The 19,819-nt window shown below is 44.1% G+C and overlaps 2 protein-coding genes across 8 annotated transcripts in view; both read right to left on the bottom strand.

Annotated features, from left to right (window-relative positions):
* The window catches only part of CHLSN (cholesin), a 120,293-nt gene extending 112,356 nt beyond the window's left edge, over positions 1 to 7,937 (bottom strand). Inside the window, exons 1-2 of one of the 3 annotated variants that reach the window (XM_077186782.1) lie at positions 7,821 to 7,937; positions 6,297 to 6,466 (exon numbers count right to left, since the gene is read on the bottom strand). In XM_077186782.1, the coding sequence (XP_077042897.1) occupies positions 6,297 to 6,452 (156 nt within the window). In that variant the 5' untranslated portion in view covers positions 6,453 to 6,466; positions 7,821 to 7,937. Of the gene's footprint in view, positions 1 to 6,296; positions 6,467 to 7,569; positions 7,665 to 7,721 lie in introns of those variants that run through there. The other 2 variants (XM_054643404.2, XM_077186783.1) reach the window with 2 other exon arrangements.
* A 2,493-nt stretch (positions 7,938 to 10,430) lies between these two features.
* Positions 10,431 to 13,467, bottom strand: ZFAND2A (zinc finger AN1-type containing 2A). 5 transcript variants are annotated; one of them, XM_077186954.1, is made up of 6 exons: positions 13,310 to 13,467; positions 12,682 to 12,776; positions 11,840 to 11,971; positions 11,584 to 11,735; positions 10,853 to 11,071; positions 10,431 to 10,581 (listed from the first exon to the last, which is right to left on the bottom strand). In XM_077186954.1, the coding sequence occupies exons 1-5, from the start codon at positions 13,362 to 13,364 to the stop codon at positions 10,900 to 10,902; spliced, it is 606 nt and encodes a 201-aa protein (XP_077043069.1). In that variant the 5' UTR covers positions 13,365 to 13,467; the 3' UTR covers positions 10,431 to 10,581; positions 10,853 to 10,899. The 5 variants fall into 5 exon arrangements, with proteins under 5 accessions (XP_077043069.1, XP_054499595.2, XP_054499596.2 ...); XM_054643620.2 differs by having other exon boundaries at positions 10,897 to 11,071; XM_054643621.2 differs by having other exon boundaries at positions 10,982 to 11,071.
* Between the last annotated feature and the right edge of the window lie 6,352 nt (positions 13,468 to 19,819).

Genomic DNA, 19,819 nt, shown 5'->3' with positions numbered 1-19,819 from the left:
AACATGTTAACAGGACTTCTTTTGAACTGAAGTTACATGTATTTTGAGGATTTGTGCCAAGTTTTCTATATTCAATTTGGGCCTTTTCCAGCAATTTTCATTGATGATGCCTCTCTCTATGAGGAGCTAGAAGTCATCAATACAGAACCAGAAGAAAATTATCATTGAAAAAGGACAGAAAACAGTGTTCTCACTGGACTGGAGCTGGCTGACACAGTCAAGCAGATCTTGCTTTTGCTCCTTCACTCAACAAATTCAACCCACAAGTGGGAATCCTGTCCTGAATTTCAATTTTGTTAATATATTTGCAGTTAAGGCAGGAAAGCAAGGATTTATACTGGAAATCCAACAAGAGCCATCAAAGAAGGTCTCACCATCAAGCAGAGAATGAGGGCTGAGAGGAAACAGCAAGTACGTGCTCCAAGCAGAGAAGGAAGAATTTCCCCTCTTAACAGCAAAGAAGGGACAGTTCTGTTTCACCACCAAACTCCCCATCAATTTAATACCCTGGCTTTATTAATAAAAGTAGGGAATTAACTTTGAATGGATACAGATTAAGGCAAATACCAAGAATTAGCATGAAACTCTTGTTGGCTAATATGTAATGAAGAATGCACAATTCCTCTAAACACAAGTAAGAAATACACCACGTATTGTTTATACCAAACACAGTTGGGGACGTGAGCCTTTCGCCTGGGAAAACCATCTTCAAAGTAGCAACTGTTTTCCCAGCTGTGAATACTCTTTCCTGGGAAATCTATTCGTACCATTACAAAAATAATTTTCAAAGGAATGTAAAATTATTCAGCCTAATCTATGCATATCCATATTTCAGACACAATTCTGTGCCTTCTTAGACATGTCTGTTTACAGAAGGCCTACTATTCTCTATAAACACTACATGGGTGTCATAATTAAATTTACCCCCTTTTTAAAACAAATAAATGTATGGTTAATTTAATAAAATAATTTGAAGCAACTCTATCAATATTCTGATGAAGAAGTGTTAGCAGGAAACAAATGTTTCAGTCCCATAACCAGCTGCCCTCAAAGTTTGTTGTTTTGTGGTTAGTTGTTTTTTTAAAATTTTCCTAATTTGAGAAATATTGCATAGATAAGAAAGCAGATAAACCAAGCAAGATGTCACACAGTAAGCCAAAACTGCCCCATGAATTTAGAGCTTTGTAATTATTTCCTATAACTATCAGAAGGCCACCACACAGAGAGAGGCACTGACAGCCAGTGGGCCAGCAAACTTGTCTCTTTGTGCAAGTAAAAAGACCCCAAACAAATAACCCAAAAATAAACATTCAACTGAAAGGCAGCCCAAAGCAAAGAGAAATAGGCCCAATACTTTAATTATAGACTGACAAAACCTAGCACAATAACATCCATCCTGACATTTAACTTGGCCATTTTGAGAAACAGCTCCCATTCCCCCTTTATCTCTGGGAAACTGTTTTCTGCTGATGGATCTTTCCATCAAGGCACAGGGGGAGATGGAGGGATGGGGGAAGATGAAAGATTATGTCATCTTCTCTTCATAACATGGACAAAACTCTATTTGCATGTTAAAGACACTTTAAAATTGGTCCAAAAACCCCAGTATGAGACGAGATTCTTATTTTAGGATGTTATGCTAAATAAAATTAACTTTTCAGAATTTATTTCCTTTTTTTCTTTAAATATTAAAATTAAATCTTAAATATTAAAATATTAAAGATTTTTACATAATCCTTGAACAAAAATCAATGACCTCAGATAATGCTAATGCTTACAACGGAGGATGAAGCAAGTACATCAAAACCAAACAAGTGCAGGAAGAGTGGACAGTGGAATTGCAATGCAGTTTCCAAAATATACTTTTAATGTATATAAAATACAGTTAATAGTGGTAGCCTGGTAATCAGAAAAAAATCCTGCAACATCACACTAAGTTGTTAACTTCATGGCATTTTTTTAGGATGGGAAAAGATAAACTAAGTTATTTTGATGGCTACAAGATAAGCTTCCCATTAATTAGAAAAATAAATTAAGGGAACAATAATGGATTACTGAGTTTGTTTGCAAATCATCCACAACTCATTATTTCAAGAACAGGCTTTGGGATGAATTAGTGGGTTGTCAAACAAATAAATACACTGTCTGATAATAGCTTTACAGTATCTGCTGGATCAGTTTGCACCAATGTCTGGTTTGCATTCATTAAACATTCAAATTACTACCCCAGTTACCTGATTACAAGCAGCATTAAAGATCATATCAAAGTAGTTATTCCACCCAGTTATTCCACCGAGCTCATGCCCAAAATGTTGGTCTCTACAGCTTAAACATAATTTTAGAGGGTTTTCCAACCAAACAGTGATGTTAAATAATCTTTTTTTATTTTTTGGTGGTTTGCTTTGCAGCTTAAGAATTCTATACTGCTCTTTATGATAACCTCCAAAAAGCCAAACAGAAAAACCCTTTCTTTACAAATTTTGCCTTTTTCCATTTAGTAAACAAATCTTACTGTTTGGGCACCTGCACACTTTGATGAAAGAAACATTATGAGCTACTTGTTTATTTGCCATTGTTTGTAGTATCTGTATGGAATCTCAGAAATTAAATTCCTTTCCCACTGATCCTGCCTTTATCTGAGGAAAATGTTGATTCCTCCTCCTCCAACCGCTTGCAATGCTGGAGATAACAAGGAAGTACAAGGAAACACCCACTGGCTGTATGAGCACTACCTAAAGTACCCTTCAACCACGAACAAGGGGATTTGATTTATAAAGATTGATCTTCCCTTACTCATCTTCATTTTCCTTGAAGTTACAACATTCACTAGACTAAATTGGGAAGGAACAGGAAATTAATATTGTTTTCATGGATTATGAATTGTGAATCTTGCCTAATAGATGTTCTGTTCTGAAAGAATTTCCTACTGTTCTGCAGAAAGCCAGCAGCTCTGCAAACAGCACTGCAGCAACGAGAGCTGCCCGTAAATGACAAATCCTTTGACACAGAAGGGGTTCAGAACTCAAAGAGCCCTGGGAATCAAAGCAGCCACACGTTGTTCCCTACCTACAGAGCTGCACCTGGCAGGACTGCTGCTCCAGAAAGGTTTGTGCCATTGGGGCAGATATAGGTCTGAAGAAATCCACAATCAGAAGCAAAACAGGGGTAATTGCAAAGAAACACTTCTAAGGGTTCTGTTATTTCAAGCTGACGCATTAACAAACAATATTGCATTTCTTTTTTTCAGAGGACTGAAACAAAACCAACTTTTCCAAAAAGATCCATCAGGCAGTTGTTACCCAAGAATCCAATAGTCAGCTTCAAACCACCAGTCTAGATGGCACATTTTAAATCTCTTTTCTTCTTACCCATGTTACAGTTTGAAAGGAAAAACTTAAACACTCTGATTGAGGTCTACTTAGATCCCATCTGGGGAATTAGCATTGTTCATTAACAGTACATTTCCATTTCATCAACATATAAGTATGTTAGCATATAAGATAACATTCAACATATAAGTATGTTAGCAAACTATAAATGCCATTATAAAAAATGTAAAATTAATATCTAGTGATTAAAAAAAAAATCTGTTTAATATGTGCAATTGTTTCAAGTAGGTAAATAGAACAGTAACATTAGGAGAATCAGTCAGAAAAACCTGAAAGGCTGAATTAAGTTTTTAAACTTATTTAAACTCTAAAATTCAGCTCCACTAGAGATGTCATATTTACAGCTGTGTGGTTCTAAGATCACTCACAAAAACATTCATATTGGGCTTGAACTGCTTATTGCTATTTAGTGTAAACAGAAGAAATTGAGTAGATGAAAATCAATAAAACATCAAGATTACTCTGAAAGGTCAAGCTGTTCCAAGGAAAAATGCCATAGTCTAAGGCTGGTAAGAATTTTTGAAATAAATTTCTTGAAGGAATGATCAGTGTACACTAAATCCAGTCACTGAAAACACACATTAGCCTGCCTCCAGCTCTATAACAAAATCAATTCGACATTTGTATTTTCCACTTTGGAGATTAAATTTGCTGTACTAGAACTAAAAAAAAAAAAAAAAAAAAAAAAAAAAAAAAAAAGAAAAGAAAAAAAGTAAATCACAGGAACATGGCTTAATGAACCAGTGAAACTTCTGTCCCATTAAAAACTCTCACTTCTTTCTACCACAGATGAGACTCCTTGGGAAAAACTGGAGCCTTCCCATCCTTACTTTCAGAATGCCAGGAAGAGTTTCCTTTAATTCAATTACTGCATTAAAAACCAATCACAGCTCATCAGACTGCAGGCACCATGAGTCAGGAATTCCTGTAGATCTAGCAAAATTCCAGCTTATTTTAAAGTAACAGAAATCAAATTAAAGGAAGTAAAGGTGCAGAATAAACCTTCTCAGCAGATGCCCAACATTTGTTCCACATTTCCTACTTGGAACCATTCACTGACTGAGCACAGCCCCAGAGCCCCTCCTGATCTTCCTGTGCACACAGAGCAGTTTTACCTTGTTCTGTTACACTTTCCATGCTCACAAGATTTGATGACCAAAAGCACTTTAAAGCATAAATGCCAGCGTGCCTTAACCAAGCATTTCACAAAGCTGGGAGTACTTACACTGAGTAACCACCAAACTGCCAAGCAATTCACTTTTTAACCACTTCTAAAGTAAAATTATTTAAGAACTGCCTCACATTTTTCATTCTCAACAGTTATTTCAAAAATAAAATAAAAAAGAAGTGGTCTATTAACTTAGGCTTTCCTCCATCAACAGTTAGAGTTTATGAAGCTGATGCCAAGAAGTGGTTTGTCATAGACCTTTTATGGCATTCCCTAAAACTCACTATATACATGTTCAAGCCACCCACTGGCATCAGCTTTTATGATTCCAAGAACTGTTGTGCTTATTGGGGCTCCCTAACAGCATTAAGGATTCCTCTTTCCATTGCTCTTTGCTCTTTCTGTCACAGTCCTACAGCCTGCACAGCCCTCAAAACTCATCTGGGTGTTCTAAGAACTGAACACTGCACATCAGATGGTCCAAAAAAGCCTCACTAGCCAGAAGCTTGAAGCCCACCTTGGCTGTTTGGCAGCTTTACATGAAATTATAGATTGTCACAGGCAATAAAATTCTCATTTTGACATTTCAATTTCACACTGTTTTGTCCTGGAAAATTATTTTCCCTCATTTAGAGCACAGCAAATCCACACTCTGTAATATAAAGGAAAAGAGAAACATTCTCTCTTGTGAAGCTATAAAGACAAAATTTCCTATTTTTGCTTTGACAAAGATGTATTTTTTTCTTACTTTGGAACATTTCTGCTGAGTTCAAAACTGCACAGTCCTCTGAATAGCTTCTGCCAATAGGATGGCTTTTTTATACTAAGCTTCCCAAACTCTAAGTGCAATACTTAGATACACAAATGCAAGAGTTCTTCAAATATGTTCTTGTCAATGAGCTTAAATAAAGTCTAATAACAAAATAAGTACTAATTTTTAGTTATATGAGCTCCATTGAGATACACATGTCATGATAAAGAAAGTAACAAGCAGCTTTCACATATATTTTATGTTAGGCCAGGAAACATAAGAGAATTAAGACCACAGCTTCTTGAGGTGATCCTCAAGAATTCCTGAGGGAAAAAACTGCTTTCCCTCTCTACTTCTTGAATTGCTTTACAGTTCTTTGATCCTCATTCCAGAGTAACCACTAAGAATATCAGAACTGAATTGTCCTTGAATTATGCATAATTTCCACCACTTAAAAACCAAAACAAACAAAAAAACAACAACAACAACAAAAAACCCGACCCCATAAAAACCCCTTCCAACTCCAAGTTCTTACTTAAGTAACATACTGAGATTGCTAATTTTATTCTCATAAAATAATTCATAAAACTTTCAGGAATACAAAGAGACTGCTGACACCTTCTGGCCACTTGACATTCTGTCCAAAAACCAGGAGAACTTCCAAGAAAACATCTTTCATGTTTTCCCAGGCACTCAGGATCACATGAAGACTGAAGCTGCACTGAGATTCCCATATGACAGCTCCTCACTTGGGTCACCTTTCACCCACATCCATCCTCTGTTTTTCACAGAAACACCCAAAACAAACAGAGATTACCCTTCTGCTTGCTATGATTGCACACAGATTTTGCTTAATTTATCATTTCCTTTTAGCTTTAACTCTAGGAATATTGCATCCAAGGAATCACTGCAACTGAATCAAACTCATGTTCAGAAAAGAATCTACAGCAACAACAAATCCACTTTGTATTGAATTAAAGAGCCAAACCTGCAGCTTCTGCTGCTTCTTCTTCTTCTTCGGTTTGGTTTCCAATTCTAGCTCATCCTTTTGGGCCACATCTTCCTTCAGCTTTTTTCTTTTTTCTGCCTTCTTTTCTTTTTTTTCTGCCTTCTTTTCTTTTTTTTCCACGATCATTTTTGGCATTCTAAAATGCTGTCCTGTAACAGAAACCACCAAACTGCAGTTAGAACTTTTTTTAATATTAAATATCAGTCTCATATACAGACAGCTATACTGTAATTACACTGCTATGATATTTTTTTGTGACTACCCAACTATGAAATGTATGTCTGCACTGAAATTTGATTCATTTTGGAGAATTTTCATGTATTCCTTTAGAAATTCATTGTAGTTAAGGTACTGTAAAACTCAAATGCCAATCCCCTGTAGGATTCTCCACACCTTTTGTCCTCTGAGGCCCTGATGTGAAAAATGCCTCAGTGATATTCCGGGTAGGAATTCCCCATAATTTAGGTTGTGCTTTCTGCAGGTTAGAACACACCACATTGAACTGTTTGATCAACTGCCTACCTCAGATAACATCCCATCATCTCAAAATACATTCACATGACTGTTAATAATCTCATTAATATGCATATGTGTGCCCTCACAAGGAAAATGTAAAGCTATTTGATTACTAAACAGTTTTAAACCACTAGTTCTGATTAAACTGCAAGCTTTTCTGTTTTCCTATAGGTTAACAGGGTAAAACTATGCTCGAAGAACTGTCTCACTAGCTTTATCTTTATTTTAGACTGAAACAAGGATGAACATGAACAGGAGTCCCAGACAACACTGCAGCTGGGTCTGAAAGCAGGTCTAGTTGTAACTCCGTACTATTTCTTTGCCAGAACGCCTGATTTAAGCGACTTTCCCCAGTTGTCCCAACACTGTCACTTTCAGTGCCAATTTCGGCGTCACTTTCACCACACAGGCAAATATCGCTCAGTCACAAATATCTACCTTGAATTATACACTAAAATACAAAACAACCCACAAGCCCACCTCGGGGGGTCCCCAATAGAACAGAAGGTGCCAAAGGAGAGATTCGGCACTGCCGGGATAGCGGAGCCAGGCCTGGCACGTGTGAGGCAGAGCCGTGCCCGGCCCGGGAGGGCACCCAGCCCCCAGCCAGCCCTGCACAGGCCGCCGGCTCCGCTCCCCAACACGGATTCACTTCCCAACATAAACCCTGGGTTCACATCCCAACGCAAACCCTCCCTCACATCCCAACGCGAACCCCCCTCACATCCCAACGCACCCCCCTCAGCCACCGCCGCGCATGTGGCCAGGCCGGACCGAGCCTCCCCGCCCCGCCCGCAGCTCCGTGCGGGCAGGGGGACCCCCGGAGGAGCCGCCGCCGCCACCCCCGAGGGGAGCCAGGGCTGCGCCCCCCACCCGCCCCACACGCACCTCCCGCAGCCGTCGCCCCGGCACATTCAACTGAGCCGCACGCTTGGCGCCGCCGCCCGCCCTTGACTCTCATTGGCTACGCGGGGAAAATGGCGGTACCTGGTTGGCTGCTGATCTGTCAATCACGCTGGTGACCAATAGAAAGCAGCGCTCGGAGTTAAAGCACCCATCAGGAACACGTGTGCGGAGGAACGCTCCGCCGGCTTCTGGCGGTGTGGGTGACGTCACCTTCCCGCGCTGAGCTCCGTCTGTGGCCCCGCCCTTTGGCCTGGGAGGGTCCCGAAATCGGGAGCTGGGCCTGGCCGGGATCCACCCGCATCCTGACAGGGATCCTCCCGGGCCTGGCACGGATCGTCCCATGTCCTGGCCGGGATCCGCCCGCATCCTGGCAGGGACCCATCTGCACCCTGCTGGGACCCCCCGGGGCCCGGCAGGGATAGGCCGGGATCCCCCCCGCACCCTGCTGGGACCCCTCAGGGCCTGGCAGGGACCCCCCCCCCAGCAGACACACTGAGGTGTGGCTCTCTGGAGAACGGCTCCGATCCCTTCGAGCCCGCAGATCCTAAAGGCTCCAGATCCTAAAAGATGCTGAAGTGTGAGACAGTAGTACCCGTGTCCAAATGGGGTCTGGTGGAATGCGTGGGAAGAGGCCAAGGGTGTGGTTTGACAGATGGAGAAAACACCTCCGAGGACAATTTCCAGGAAGCAAGCTGGTTTCCATGTTTTCATTTTCTGTAAATACCCCATGCACAAACTTTTCCAAGTCCCCTTGCCAACTTAAAGGCCAGAATTTTGGCCACATACACACACGTAGATGACACATTATTTTTCAGGACAACCTGAGAGAGGGCTGTTGTTCCCCTTTGCTTGGATCCCAGCATCCCTGAGATGCTGGATGTGGGAGCAGATGCTGCTGGCAAACACGTCCCTGCACATTGCAGGCACTGATGGGAAGGGGCAACCTCTGCTTTTCCACCTCCTCCCCACACCGAGGTGCCCTCCTGCCCCCAGCCGTGTCCTCACAGCACAGTCAGAACCTGGAATTCCCAAAGCACCACTGGGGTGCATGGCATTGTTTTGGAATGGGTGCTGGTTAGAAATTATGCTCAAAAAATAAAAAATGTATATAAAATATAGCAGTGTGCTAGGGCTGAGTTAGGGTGTTGGTACACGGGATAATCAGAGGGTGGTGGTACCTAAAACTAAAGCTGTAATTTGAGCTTCTGCTCCAATATTTTCTATGTTTAGACTTCCTAAAATAGATTGTGTTATTGCATATCCTATTGTGACATCCTGTGGTTGAACACAGTATTACAGATACCATCAAATCACAGTCTTGGCTGCAGGATTGCAAAAACTCAGATTATGTGGAGTGCTCAGTGTAACTCATATCTATTTTACATGTGCAGTTTGGCCAGCTAGCTGTCATCTTCTCCAAAAACTTCTCCAGGATGAGAAATCAGACTGGGTCAAACATAAAATGGGATAGCACAGAGATTTGTGTTGTGCTGGACAGAAATGACATCTGTCCTTTCTTAGGAAAGGCCTGTGACTCAAGGTGTTGATTGTTTATGTGCTGTCCCTGTGAAGGACCCTAAATCCACATTTCCTCCTCAGGCAGCATTCCCACCCCAAGGATTAAACTGTTCAAAAAGAGATACAACAATCTTTGCATAGCTGCAGCACCCCCAAGGATGTAGAAACCACATGCACTAACTGCACTCCCATCTCTTACAGTACCAGCAGAGGTGGCTTTTCCCAGGTCAGGGAACTCAGCACTGCTCCTCACAGTGCTTCTCCTCCCACCTCAGCAGCACTGCAGGGCATTGAAGGGGCTGCAATTTCCCTCCAGGTAGCCCTAAGCCAACACTGCAGCCCAGAAGCCCCAGCATGCAGAGGAATGGCTCCAATGACACATGAAATTGAGGTCTTGACCCCCTGACACCATCAGAAAGCCCTGGCATTTTTCTCACAATTAGCTGGATGAGAGGTCTACTTAGATCCCATCTGGGGAATTAGCATTGTTCATTAACAGCACATTTCCATTTCATCAACCTATAATATTTCAGGCCTCAAGCTAAGCAGCTGGATACTCATGCAGTTTTAAAGAGCCAAGAGAGCTGATCAGGATAAGAGATGGAGCATTATCTGCCATGACTTCACTTGTTTAAGCTTTTCAGGAAGACAGCAAGAGCAGCCTCCCTAAACAACGCTGTATTTTGGCTTTATTCTCATTACACAAGACACAGTTAATGCTACTTTCTCTGGCTTCCTTTTCTCACTGAAACCACAAAATATATTCCTGCAAATCTAGATTTCTGTCTAAGGGACAATAAATGATGAAGAATTCTACTGCACGTGCCTCTGTGAGCACCAGCCTTCAGACAGGACCTGAAAAAGGACCTGTAAAAAAGATGGTTTGGCTTTATAAATAAAGGTCTTCCAATGACATCCAGAATCCAAGATGGATAGTTTTTGTCATGCAGAGCCAGAACACTTCCAGAAGGATTAAGACATATGACAGTGGCTTGTATTTCACATTTTCATTTTAGGAGATCCCTAGTTCAGGCTTGGCACAACCTAAGCAAATATAACTGTATTTCATACCAACTGTAATCTTCTACCTCACTACCACCACCACCTCACTTCCTACATCAAATATTTTCCATAGCATTAAAGTTTTTATTCAAAATAGAGGAACAAATAACATTGGCTTGGAAAGGGTAGCAGTTTATTGAATGCATACATAATTATGATACAAAAATAAGTTAATTGCATAGAAACTTATAGAGAGAGATAGAAGATATTAACTTCATTTTAAAGGTTTGATCCAGATGTGAAGAGCCTCTACTATCTGCACCTGTAAGACATAAAAATGCACTGTAAGGGTTGCACAACTGAAACTTTCAGTCACATGAGCTACAACATGCCAGGGAAGGGCTTGGGCCATTTATTTTAATTTAGGAGCTTGCTGTGCTTTTCTCACTCTGATGAAACACCATTTTCCCAGAACTTGGCCAAACCTCTCACTGAGCAGGTGGGAGAGCAGCCTGCAGATACAATTTGATGTCCCAATGCTTGTGTCTATGAGGAGACTTTAATCACTCCATTACAGAGGAGCAGGGATTTACCTCTGCTGTCAGAGCCCCTCTACTGCACTCCCAACACCACTTACAGGTCAGCCACCAGCTCTAGAGCACTCAGAGGTGTGACAGTGGCACTGCCACAGCCTGGTTTTAATTTGTCTTTTCTCCTGGTACCTGTTGTGCTGACGATTCCCATTAGATGGCACTCCAATTGCTCCCGGGGACTTGAAGGTGGGATGAGATGCTCTCATCAGAGCTGCACATCTACAAACAAACACAACCAGGCTCAGCACCTATGCACTCTGTATTTTCACTCTTCCATCCAGTTTAATCATCTGCATCTGTCACACAAATCTCACAGTCCTACTGCACAGAACAGTCAAGGTATGTCTGCCTGCAAAAGACAGATTTTTTTATTAACATTAAGTTCAAACTTGGTTTGTCAGGATATTGATTATTCTTGGTTACTTCAAAGTGCTGGATAGAGCTTTAGGATTCTAATATGTGGAGCTTGACCCCAAAGGATGCTTGAGTTGGCCAGTGTCTATTCTCAATTAGGAGAGACTGACACAGCTAAGCTTGAAAATCCAGGAAAGCATTTGACAAGCTTTTTCTCTTGGCTCAGAAATTTGGCCTGAGACACAAGAGGAAATCGTGGCTATTTCATTGGCATGACCAGTAGTTTCCAGAATTCCCTGTCTGCCCAAGCTCCCCACCAAGCCTGATACCAGCCCTGAGACCTCATCTTGAGCTGAAGTATCCCAAGTCCAGCTCACCCTGCCTTGGAGATGGGCCGGCTGCTCCCTCTGCAGTCATGATCCAGAGGATGCCGGTGTTTAATGCAGAAGCTGCTACCACACTGTTCACAAACCACCTTCATCATCTCTTTCCTTTTGCAGCCTGGCTTTGTGCATTTGTTTGTGAAGATCTGAGTGAGAGAGGACAGGGAGTTGGCAATGTTTGCTTTCTGTGAGCCATGACCGAGCTGACGGCACAGGAAGGCAGCTCAGACTTCAGCAGCAGTTTTCTTACCTTCTGCTTTTGCTGGGCTGGGTTGTACTTGCAGTCCTTATCTATGTGGGCTCCAACTACAATATCTGGGATTTCTCCCTTCTGCACTGGGATAGGTGTGTTACAGAGGGGACACACTGGCACCTGCACATTCTAAGAACACACAGCACAGATCAGCATCACAGAATTAAAGAATTGTTTAGATTGAAATAGACCTTTAAGATAAGCAAGTCCAACCATTACAAATCCAACCCTATTTTGTGTCCTTCCCCTTGACTTACCCATAGATAATAGGAATATATTCCTAAATGTTTAATGTTCTCATTTGCTAATGCTTTTAAAGACACACTTCACAACAGTAACTGCAAATCCCCATCCAAAAACCACACAGTAATGCTTTGCCAAACCAATTGTAGCAATGTATTTGGTAAGTTGACTTTAAATATCCTTTTGGCTTTTCTGGAATTACAGCCTTTGAATACTTCAAAGCCCAAGTACAGGCCAGAGATCAAAGTTTGGACCCACTTGTTCTATTTATTTCTTCTGTAGTTTCATGTTTGTTGTTCTTCAACTTACAGGACTTGGACCCCAGAAAATTTTAGACCACAATACATTCCTTGAAATATAAAGCACTCCTTTCTGGGGAGATGCACTGTAAGTGAAAAAAAAACTAGAATCTAGCAGATGTGACCTCTAAAATGACAGGTTTTTATATATCAGAAATCCAGATGTATCTTTAACTTGCATCTTGAGGTTCTCCCATCCACTTTTATTGAAATCACAGGTGGAGTTTCAGAGCAGCCCTTAAAAATGACACAGCAATTCTGCAGGGTGAATTATGACTCAGGTCATACAGAACTCACTTTCTTGTAGGCAGAGCTGCACTTGTGGTCATCGTAACGGATGTGATCTTTACAGAACACTTCCCCACATGCGTCACATTTCAGAGGAAGGAAATCTGTGAGAAGAGTAAAAACGAAAACATTTTTATGGAACAAAGCTAACAACTCTTAGAGTACTCACAGAAGTCTACACGTAAATTCTAAAGCAGTTTCTGTCGAGCCACAATCCAATTATCTCTATAGAGATTAGATCATTCTTCACAAATATTAAAAGAGCAAGAGTGGTAAGTTTTCCTTTTTTATCTGTAACATAAGACAAACACAAGCCATAAGCACCTCAGGAGCTCTTCAAAAGCAGAAACCTTAGTGAGCAACTAGTCAAGAGCTAAGAGCTGAAGTACAAACGCAAAGCCCAGTTTCAAAAATCCCGTTATTCTTGAAAAGCCATTCCTTAACAATTTAACACCTACAGGAACAACAGCTATCACTCTTTCCCTAGCCCTGCTGAGGGGGTACCACAGCAGCACTGGTGTCTGGCATTACTCCCAGCAACCCGCACAGCCTCGGGGACAGCAGCGGCCCCCGGGACCCTCCGTGATGGGTCCGCGGGGCGGGCGCTGCTCGGGGCTCGCTCCGAGCCCGCACTTACCCAGCTGTTTGCAGGAGCGCTCGGAGCAGTGCTCGCCCAGCCACGGCAGCTCCATGGCACACGGGGACCCTGCTCTGCCGCGGGGACGGTGGCAAAGAGCGGAGCCCCGGGACGGGCGCGCCCGCCGCGGCTTTATCGGCTCGGGGCGCTGAGTCAGCGCAGCCACGTGCTGAGTCACGCTCCCGCCGCGCCCCGCCCCGTGACGTCACTGCCGTCACAACCAATGGCGTGCCCCGCCGCCCCCCGCGCGTGCGCGGGCAGCGGCCAATGGGAGCCCGGGGGGCGGCTGAGTCACGGTCGGGGGCGGGGCCTGGGAATGGGAATAATGGGGGTGGGAATGTGGATAAGAAAAGAAAGAAAAATGAATAAGAATAAGAATAAGAATAAGAATAAGAATAAGAATAAGAATAAGAATAAGAATAAGAATAAGAATAAGAATGGAGATAGGCACTGGGGTGAGAAAAGATTTGGGGCAATAGGGCAAGGGCAAGGACATGAGCTCAGGGTGGAGGTGGTAGGGGTTGGTAATGGAGACCAGATCCAGCAGAAACTTCCCCAGTTGGTCTCTGTTTTAAATGCTTGTCTCACTTTGACAAGGCACCTTGAGATCAAGCTGTGTTTTAGAAACGTGGATCTTTGGAGGTGTGTGACAATGCTGGCTTCATACAGAGCAGAGGAGGACTGGTGATTTCATGACACTTGCTACAGGATTGAGAAATGACAAAGTGTTGTTCTGCCCCTGCTCTCCCCATGAACACCTGACTGTGCTGTGGTGCATGACTCAGACACAGAGTGGAGCCGTGAGGTCAAAGGGGAGCTCTGGGATTGCATCTGCTGACTGCCTGCACAGGCCACTTTGTGCTGTTGAACTCCAGGAGTGGCATGTGCCACTGCTCCACCTTCCACGTCACCCACCAACGTGGCACTCATGTGACTCCTGTGACTGCTGTGGGTGTAACAGGCAGCCAACACACTTGGAGCACTTCCCAACAGCACATTCCTGCTGGATTAAATGATACCATGTCATCAGCCAGACACTCTGCCCACTCTTCAATTAATTTTCTCTCCTAAACCCATAAAATTACCAAATCTCCTCACATAAACCCTTACTCCACAGAACAGCTGAGCTGACAGAGCATTACATTCTGCCACAGGTTTCTGAAGGGTAAACTCTGATTTCACATCCTCCACTGTGGTGTTTGCTGTCTGGGGTCTTCTGGGACAGCTGTGCCACATCCATGGGAACACCCAAAACCCGCCCTGGGACAGCCTGGTCAGGGGACAGCCAGAGTATGGCACTCTCCCCCATTTCTTCTGTTCTTCTGACTTGGTTGGTTCTGGCAGTTTGGGACAGGTGAATTTTAAAATGGAAGAGGAAACAGCAGAAAAATATCCAAATGCAAATAGTAAGAGAAAGTCAAGTTATCCAAGGTACTTCAAGAGCTTGGCTCTATTATGCATCAGCTTCCTTGTACAACTCAGAATCTTGGGAGATGCAAAAAACCCCACATGTCCTGCTGAGCTTGAAGGCTGCTTTTTTTTTTTCCCTACAAAGCACCTACCCAGTGTTTGAGAGGAGTGGGATCCCCATGATCTTCCCAGGAAGGCTTGCCAAAAAACTGTGGGGTGAGCTAAGCAGAGAGGAAGAGGTTCCCTGGCTGGCTGAGAGTGCCCTGAAGGCTGGAGAGCTGCTGCCAAAGGGATCCTGTTTTATGGTGGAGAAGGGAGGAGTTTGCTCGTGGATAACAACAGAAATGGCTCTGCACAGATTAGATGCTCTTAACGAAGGCTGTAAATCCCAAGTCTGGAAACCCACACAGTACAGGCAGGCATCTTAATAGAAACGAGGATTAGAAATTAGCTGAGGTCTTTAGTGATATTTTTAGAAGGTGGCTCCTGACAGGTTAGGCTGCTGAGAACCAGAGGGAAGTGCAGAACCCTGTATTACTTGGGAAAGGATCACACAGTGCAGTGTGTGATTAGAGGCTGGCTAGCTTAGTGACAAAGGGGATAGGTGGGTTAGGGCTGATTCTGGAGGAATTAGCAAGGGAAATTGCTTGAGAAGCAGAATTTGATTAGGGGCAGCCAACATGGATTTGTGAAAGGAAAGCTATGTGTAACTAACTTGCTGGAGTCTGGGGGAGGCAGCGTTCCCTGGCAGCCTGTGGAGTGTTGGTTTTATATAAATGATCTGCAAAGGGCCCCTTTGCCACCTGAATGGTGACACTGGCTGGGATGGATGGCAATCCCCTCCCTCCTTTGCATCTGCATGGACTCTCTGCCTCCTCTCTTTTCTCATCCATCCCTTCTACTTCCTTTCTAGTTTTTATGGGAGGAGGCCTATTGCATTTCCCCATGTCCCATGCTTTTTGTCATTCCCTTTCTCTCCCTGCAGTCCATGGGATTGCCTCTTGTTGGGGTATTAAGCATCATTATCCACCCCACCACACCAGCCTGCTCTGCCTTGGGACCTGCATTGCATCCTAAAGGGGGAATAAAACCCCTCAGAAGAGGACATTCATGGCACAGCAGGGGAACAACTGTCCAACACCACTGCCAGCCACAGGCACATCGTGGATGGGGAGCCAGGGATGTGCTTCCATCCTGTCTCTCAGGGAGGGTCTGTCCCCTTTCCAGCACCTGGGTAATGACAGCACAGCACAGAGATGCCCATGGCCAGGACAGCCAGGCCCATCCACCTCCTCTCTGCCTTGTGTGCCCCAAACTCCTCCCAACACCATCCAGAAGACACAGATGAGTCCCTGGTGTCCCCAAGGCCACCTCGTTGCCTGCAGTGCTCCTGCTTGTTGCTCCAGCTGCAGAGCCACTGCTGTGGCATTAACATCAGGGTGACTCCAGCTCTCATTTGCCTTTTCCAGGTCTCTGAACTCCAATCCCAATGTCCTGCTTTTCAGCTCATAATTTCGTACCAGGCTCTTAAAACTGGATTTTATTTTTATTGCAGTGACCCCGTGATGCTGCCTGATCCCTCTGTGGAGGAGACATGACATCTCCATTACACAGCTCAGATAAGTGTCTTAAAGAGACCACACACAAAGGAACTAATGGTACCTATTTTTATTAGGTTTATTACAGGAGGGGAAGGAAAGCAGTCCCATCTCCCCACAGTATACTCTGTTAACAGCAGCAGACAGACAGGAGAGATCTGTGGAGGTGGATCAGTTTTCCAAGAATATTAGCTACTGCTGCTCTAAAATTAGAGTCTAGGGAGAGCAGACAGGTTGACATAATTGAAAGGGCTGTCTTATGGGATGACATAGTTAAACAAGTCCATGATCAGCTTTAGAGTGACAGCTCAGCGACTTCTTCTAATCCTCAAAGGAGCACTGAGTTGCAAGGCTGTGATTTAACTAGTCCTGGATCTTATCTTGTGATGATGTCAATATTATTAGAACCTGCTCCTAAAGAGAAGCCTCCAAAATCACTGCACATGAACCCACTGGCATTGCAGGCACGACTCTGCTGCAGCTTCACCCTGCAGAGCCCGTGGTTGACACAAACACTGCCCTGCTGCCCTTCTTACACACCTGGTTCTGTCCCTGTGGGCTGGGCTGCAGGGGCAGGGCCAGAAACAGGATTAAGAGCCTCATTTCAGGATGGAGCTGAAAAATGTCCTTCAGCCGCCCATTTTATTCAAGGTAATTTAATAGCAAACACAAACTAACAAAGTTAGAGGTGAAATATAATAGCAGGAACCCCATAAAAAGTAACCTAATCTGTAAGATAAATAGACAACACTTTAGCCTGGGGAGATAGCAAATAAAAGAGAAATATGAGCAGAGCCATTCTCAATTCATAACTAACTTTAAAGAGAAATAATGAAGATGAGTTCTCCAACTTTTAATGCCCTAAGATTCTTCTCCATAAAAAAAAAAACCAAACCCAAAAAACACAAAAAAAACCCACGACGAAAACAACAACAACAACAACAAAAAACCAAACCAAAAACGCACTTTTCATGTTTTCCTCACACATTGTATGTCCCAGCCAATGTCCTGGATCATTCCCACACAGGGGGCATCCATCAGAAAGGGAAATGATGATGTGGAGAAACCCTACTGCAATTCCTGATGGAGCAGGAGACATCAGGGATGGAGCTTTTCATGCTCTTGGTTGCCTTTGGTGGCCACCTGCCACTGCCTTGTTTTGGGTGCACAGCTCAGAGCACCCACAGCCTTCATGGTGGCATTAGTCTGACATTTATTATTTTAAGGGGTTTTAGCCGCTTTTTTTTTGTCAGTGTCTCCTTTAACTTCAAAGGCTGGGATTTTCCAAGCTGCCTACTGCATTTAGGGGCCTGAATCCCATTGAGTTTCAAGTGTGTATCAGCCCTTAGGCTCCTTGGAAAATCCTTGCTAAGTGCCTGAGGGCTCATTGGCAGCCCCCGATTTACACAGACACCACTGCAGCAGCAGGAGCTCACTTCTTCAGGAGAACAGACTCTCTTTAAAAACCTCCTCCTAAATTACAAAATAAACTAGGAAGGCCTGCCTCTGATGGCTAATTTTGGGTGATATATGCCTGTAAAGAATGTTGCATCATCTCCTTGGGTTTGTCAGCTGAACTTCAGAGACAAAATGCTCCCAGTTCCAGCTCTTGGCCCTCTGGGGAAAATCTCATATTTGGTGTTTTAGATGTAAACCCCACCATATCTACCACTGACTCTGACAGCCATTATGTCTCCAACTCCCTTTTAGAGCACCCAGGAATGATCTGTACAGGAGGAACAAATAATCAGCAGAATTAATCCATTTGCTGTTAATTAATCCATTTGGGAATGTCCCAACCCAAAAGGAAAGAGCACAGAGAGCAGCCAAGCTGGCAGTGGGATGGGTACAGAGGGTACCCCTGAAAAGGCTGTCTCAAAGGGTGGGAATCATTGCAACAGCCTTTCTAAGAGTAGAGGGAAAATAAATTCCTTATCAGGTGATTTCTGGTCACTGATCAAACTCTAATGTCTTACTTGGCAGAAAAAGGTTTGGGATCTCCATGGCAGATTTCCTGGAATAATGATTGTCTTTTGTTGAGTCCATACTGCAAACAGCATGACAGAACCCAGTACAGCACTACTGAGCCCCAAATTTCCTAGGCACTACCATGATGGCATCAATTAGAAAGGGAGGTTAGACCCTAAATACTCCTTATTCATTGCTGGTTATGAATTAAAGAGTTTCACTAAAAAGAAAGACTCTATTCCTTAAGTATTTCAGCTGGTTATTATTTTGTAACAGTGCCAAACCTCAGCATTGTCTTTAATATTCTTATTTTTACCTAGATAAATGAACCCATCTTTCTTCCTGTTTTGTAGCACTAAGAACAAAACCTGAACTCTCATAAGTGGGGTTTGGTTTTTGCTGTCAGCACAGGAGGGGACCAAAGCCATTTTTGGTACAGATGAGTGAGTCTTCTGCAGGTCAGCAGGAGAGGATGGGCAGGGGGTTCCTGGCAGAGCTTGGGAAAGGAGAAGGACAGATCCAGGAGGGAATAGCAGGACAGGGGAGAAGGACCCCATAGGTGATGAATCCCACAGTGGATCTCCAGAAGTGATGACTGATTTGAGTCCTACCCACTCTGCAGACTATACTGGGACTAGGGGATGGCAGAATTTTGGCTGTTCTGCTTGTTTTCCCCCATCCATCCATCCATCCATCCCCTCACTGCTGGCCTGTACCAGCCCGTGGTGCAGGTACCACCCTGGAGGCACCAGCAGCCCTGAGGTGCTGGAGCGCTGCGGGGTGATGCTCCCGTTGGGAGGATGGCCATCCCGCAAGGACAGGGACGTGCGACGCTCCTCGGAGCCGCGTGCCACGAGGTGGCACCATGTCCCTGCTAAGCCACACGGCGGGGTCACCTCTGCGGCCACGCAGCTGCTGCAGGAGCGGCTGAAATCCTCCCACTGAGATTTTGGGGGGGTAAATAACTGGGCAGCGCTCTTTTCTGTAAGGCCCTGTTGAGGAAGGAGGTGGTGCCTGTGCCATCCATGGAACAGGCGTGAGACCACTCACCTGTGAGAGCCTCCTGAGGAATTTGGTCACCTGACAGTGCAGGCACAAGGTTTGCAGGGCTGTGGTGCCATCTCCCACTGTCTGCTGCTCTCCTCAGGGGGGTCCTGGGCTCCTGTCCCTGCTGGCACTGTCGTTTGTTGGCACTGGGGGAGATGTCAGTGTCACAATGCTGGTTATGCCTGGATGCTGTGTCTGACCTGGTGCTGTGCCCACACCCCCCAGGGACCTGCAGGCAGCAGAGCTCATTTCTCAATTGGTCATCAAACCATAGAATTCTTTGGGTTGGCCAAGACCTTTAAGCTCATCAGGTCCAACCATTAACCCAGCACTAAGCCATGCTTGTAAGCCAGTGAAAAAGGGAAAGCTGTGCACCAGTATCTCTTCCTTGAAATACCAAATATTTAGTATTATTGTGACATGCTAGGAGGGATTCAGGTGAGCCTATATCCCTGAAGAACTTTAAACTCCATACCTTGACATATTC

The sequence above is a fragment of the Agelaius phoeniceus genome, chromosome 16 (genome assembly GCF_051311805.1).
Source record: "Agelaius phoeniceus isolate bAgePho1 chromosome 16, bAgePho1.hap1, whole genome shotgun sequence".
Taxonomy (NCBI): Eukaryota; Metazoa; Chordata; class Aves; order Passeriformes; family Icteridae; genus Agelaius; species Agelaius phoeniceus.
Note: the sequence above shows the minus strand (reverse complement) of the source record. Positions and strands in the feature narration are given on the sequence as shown.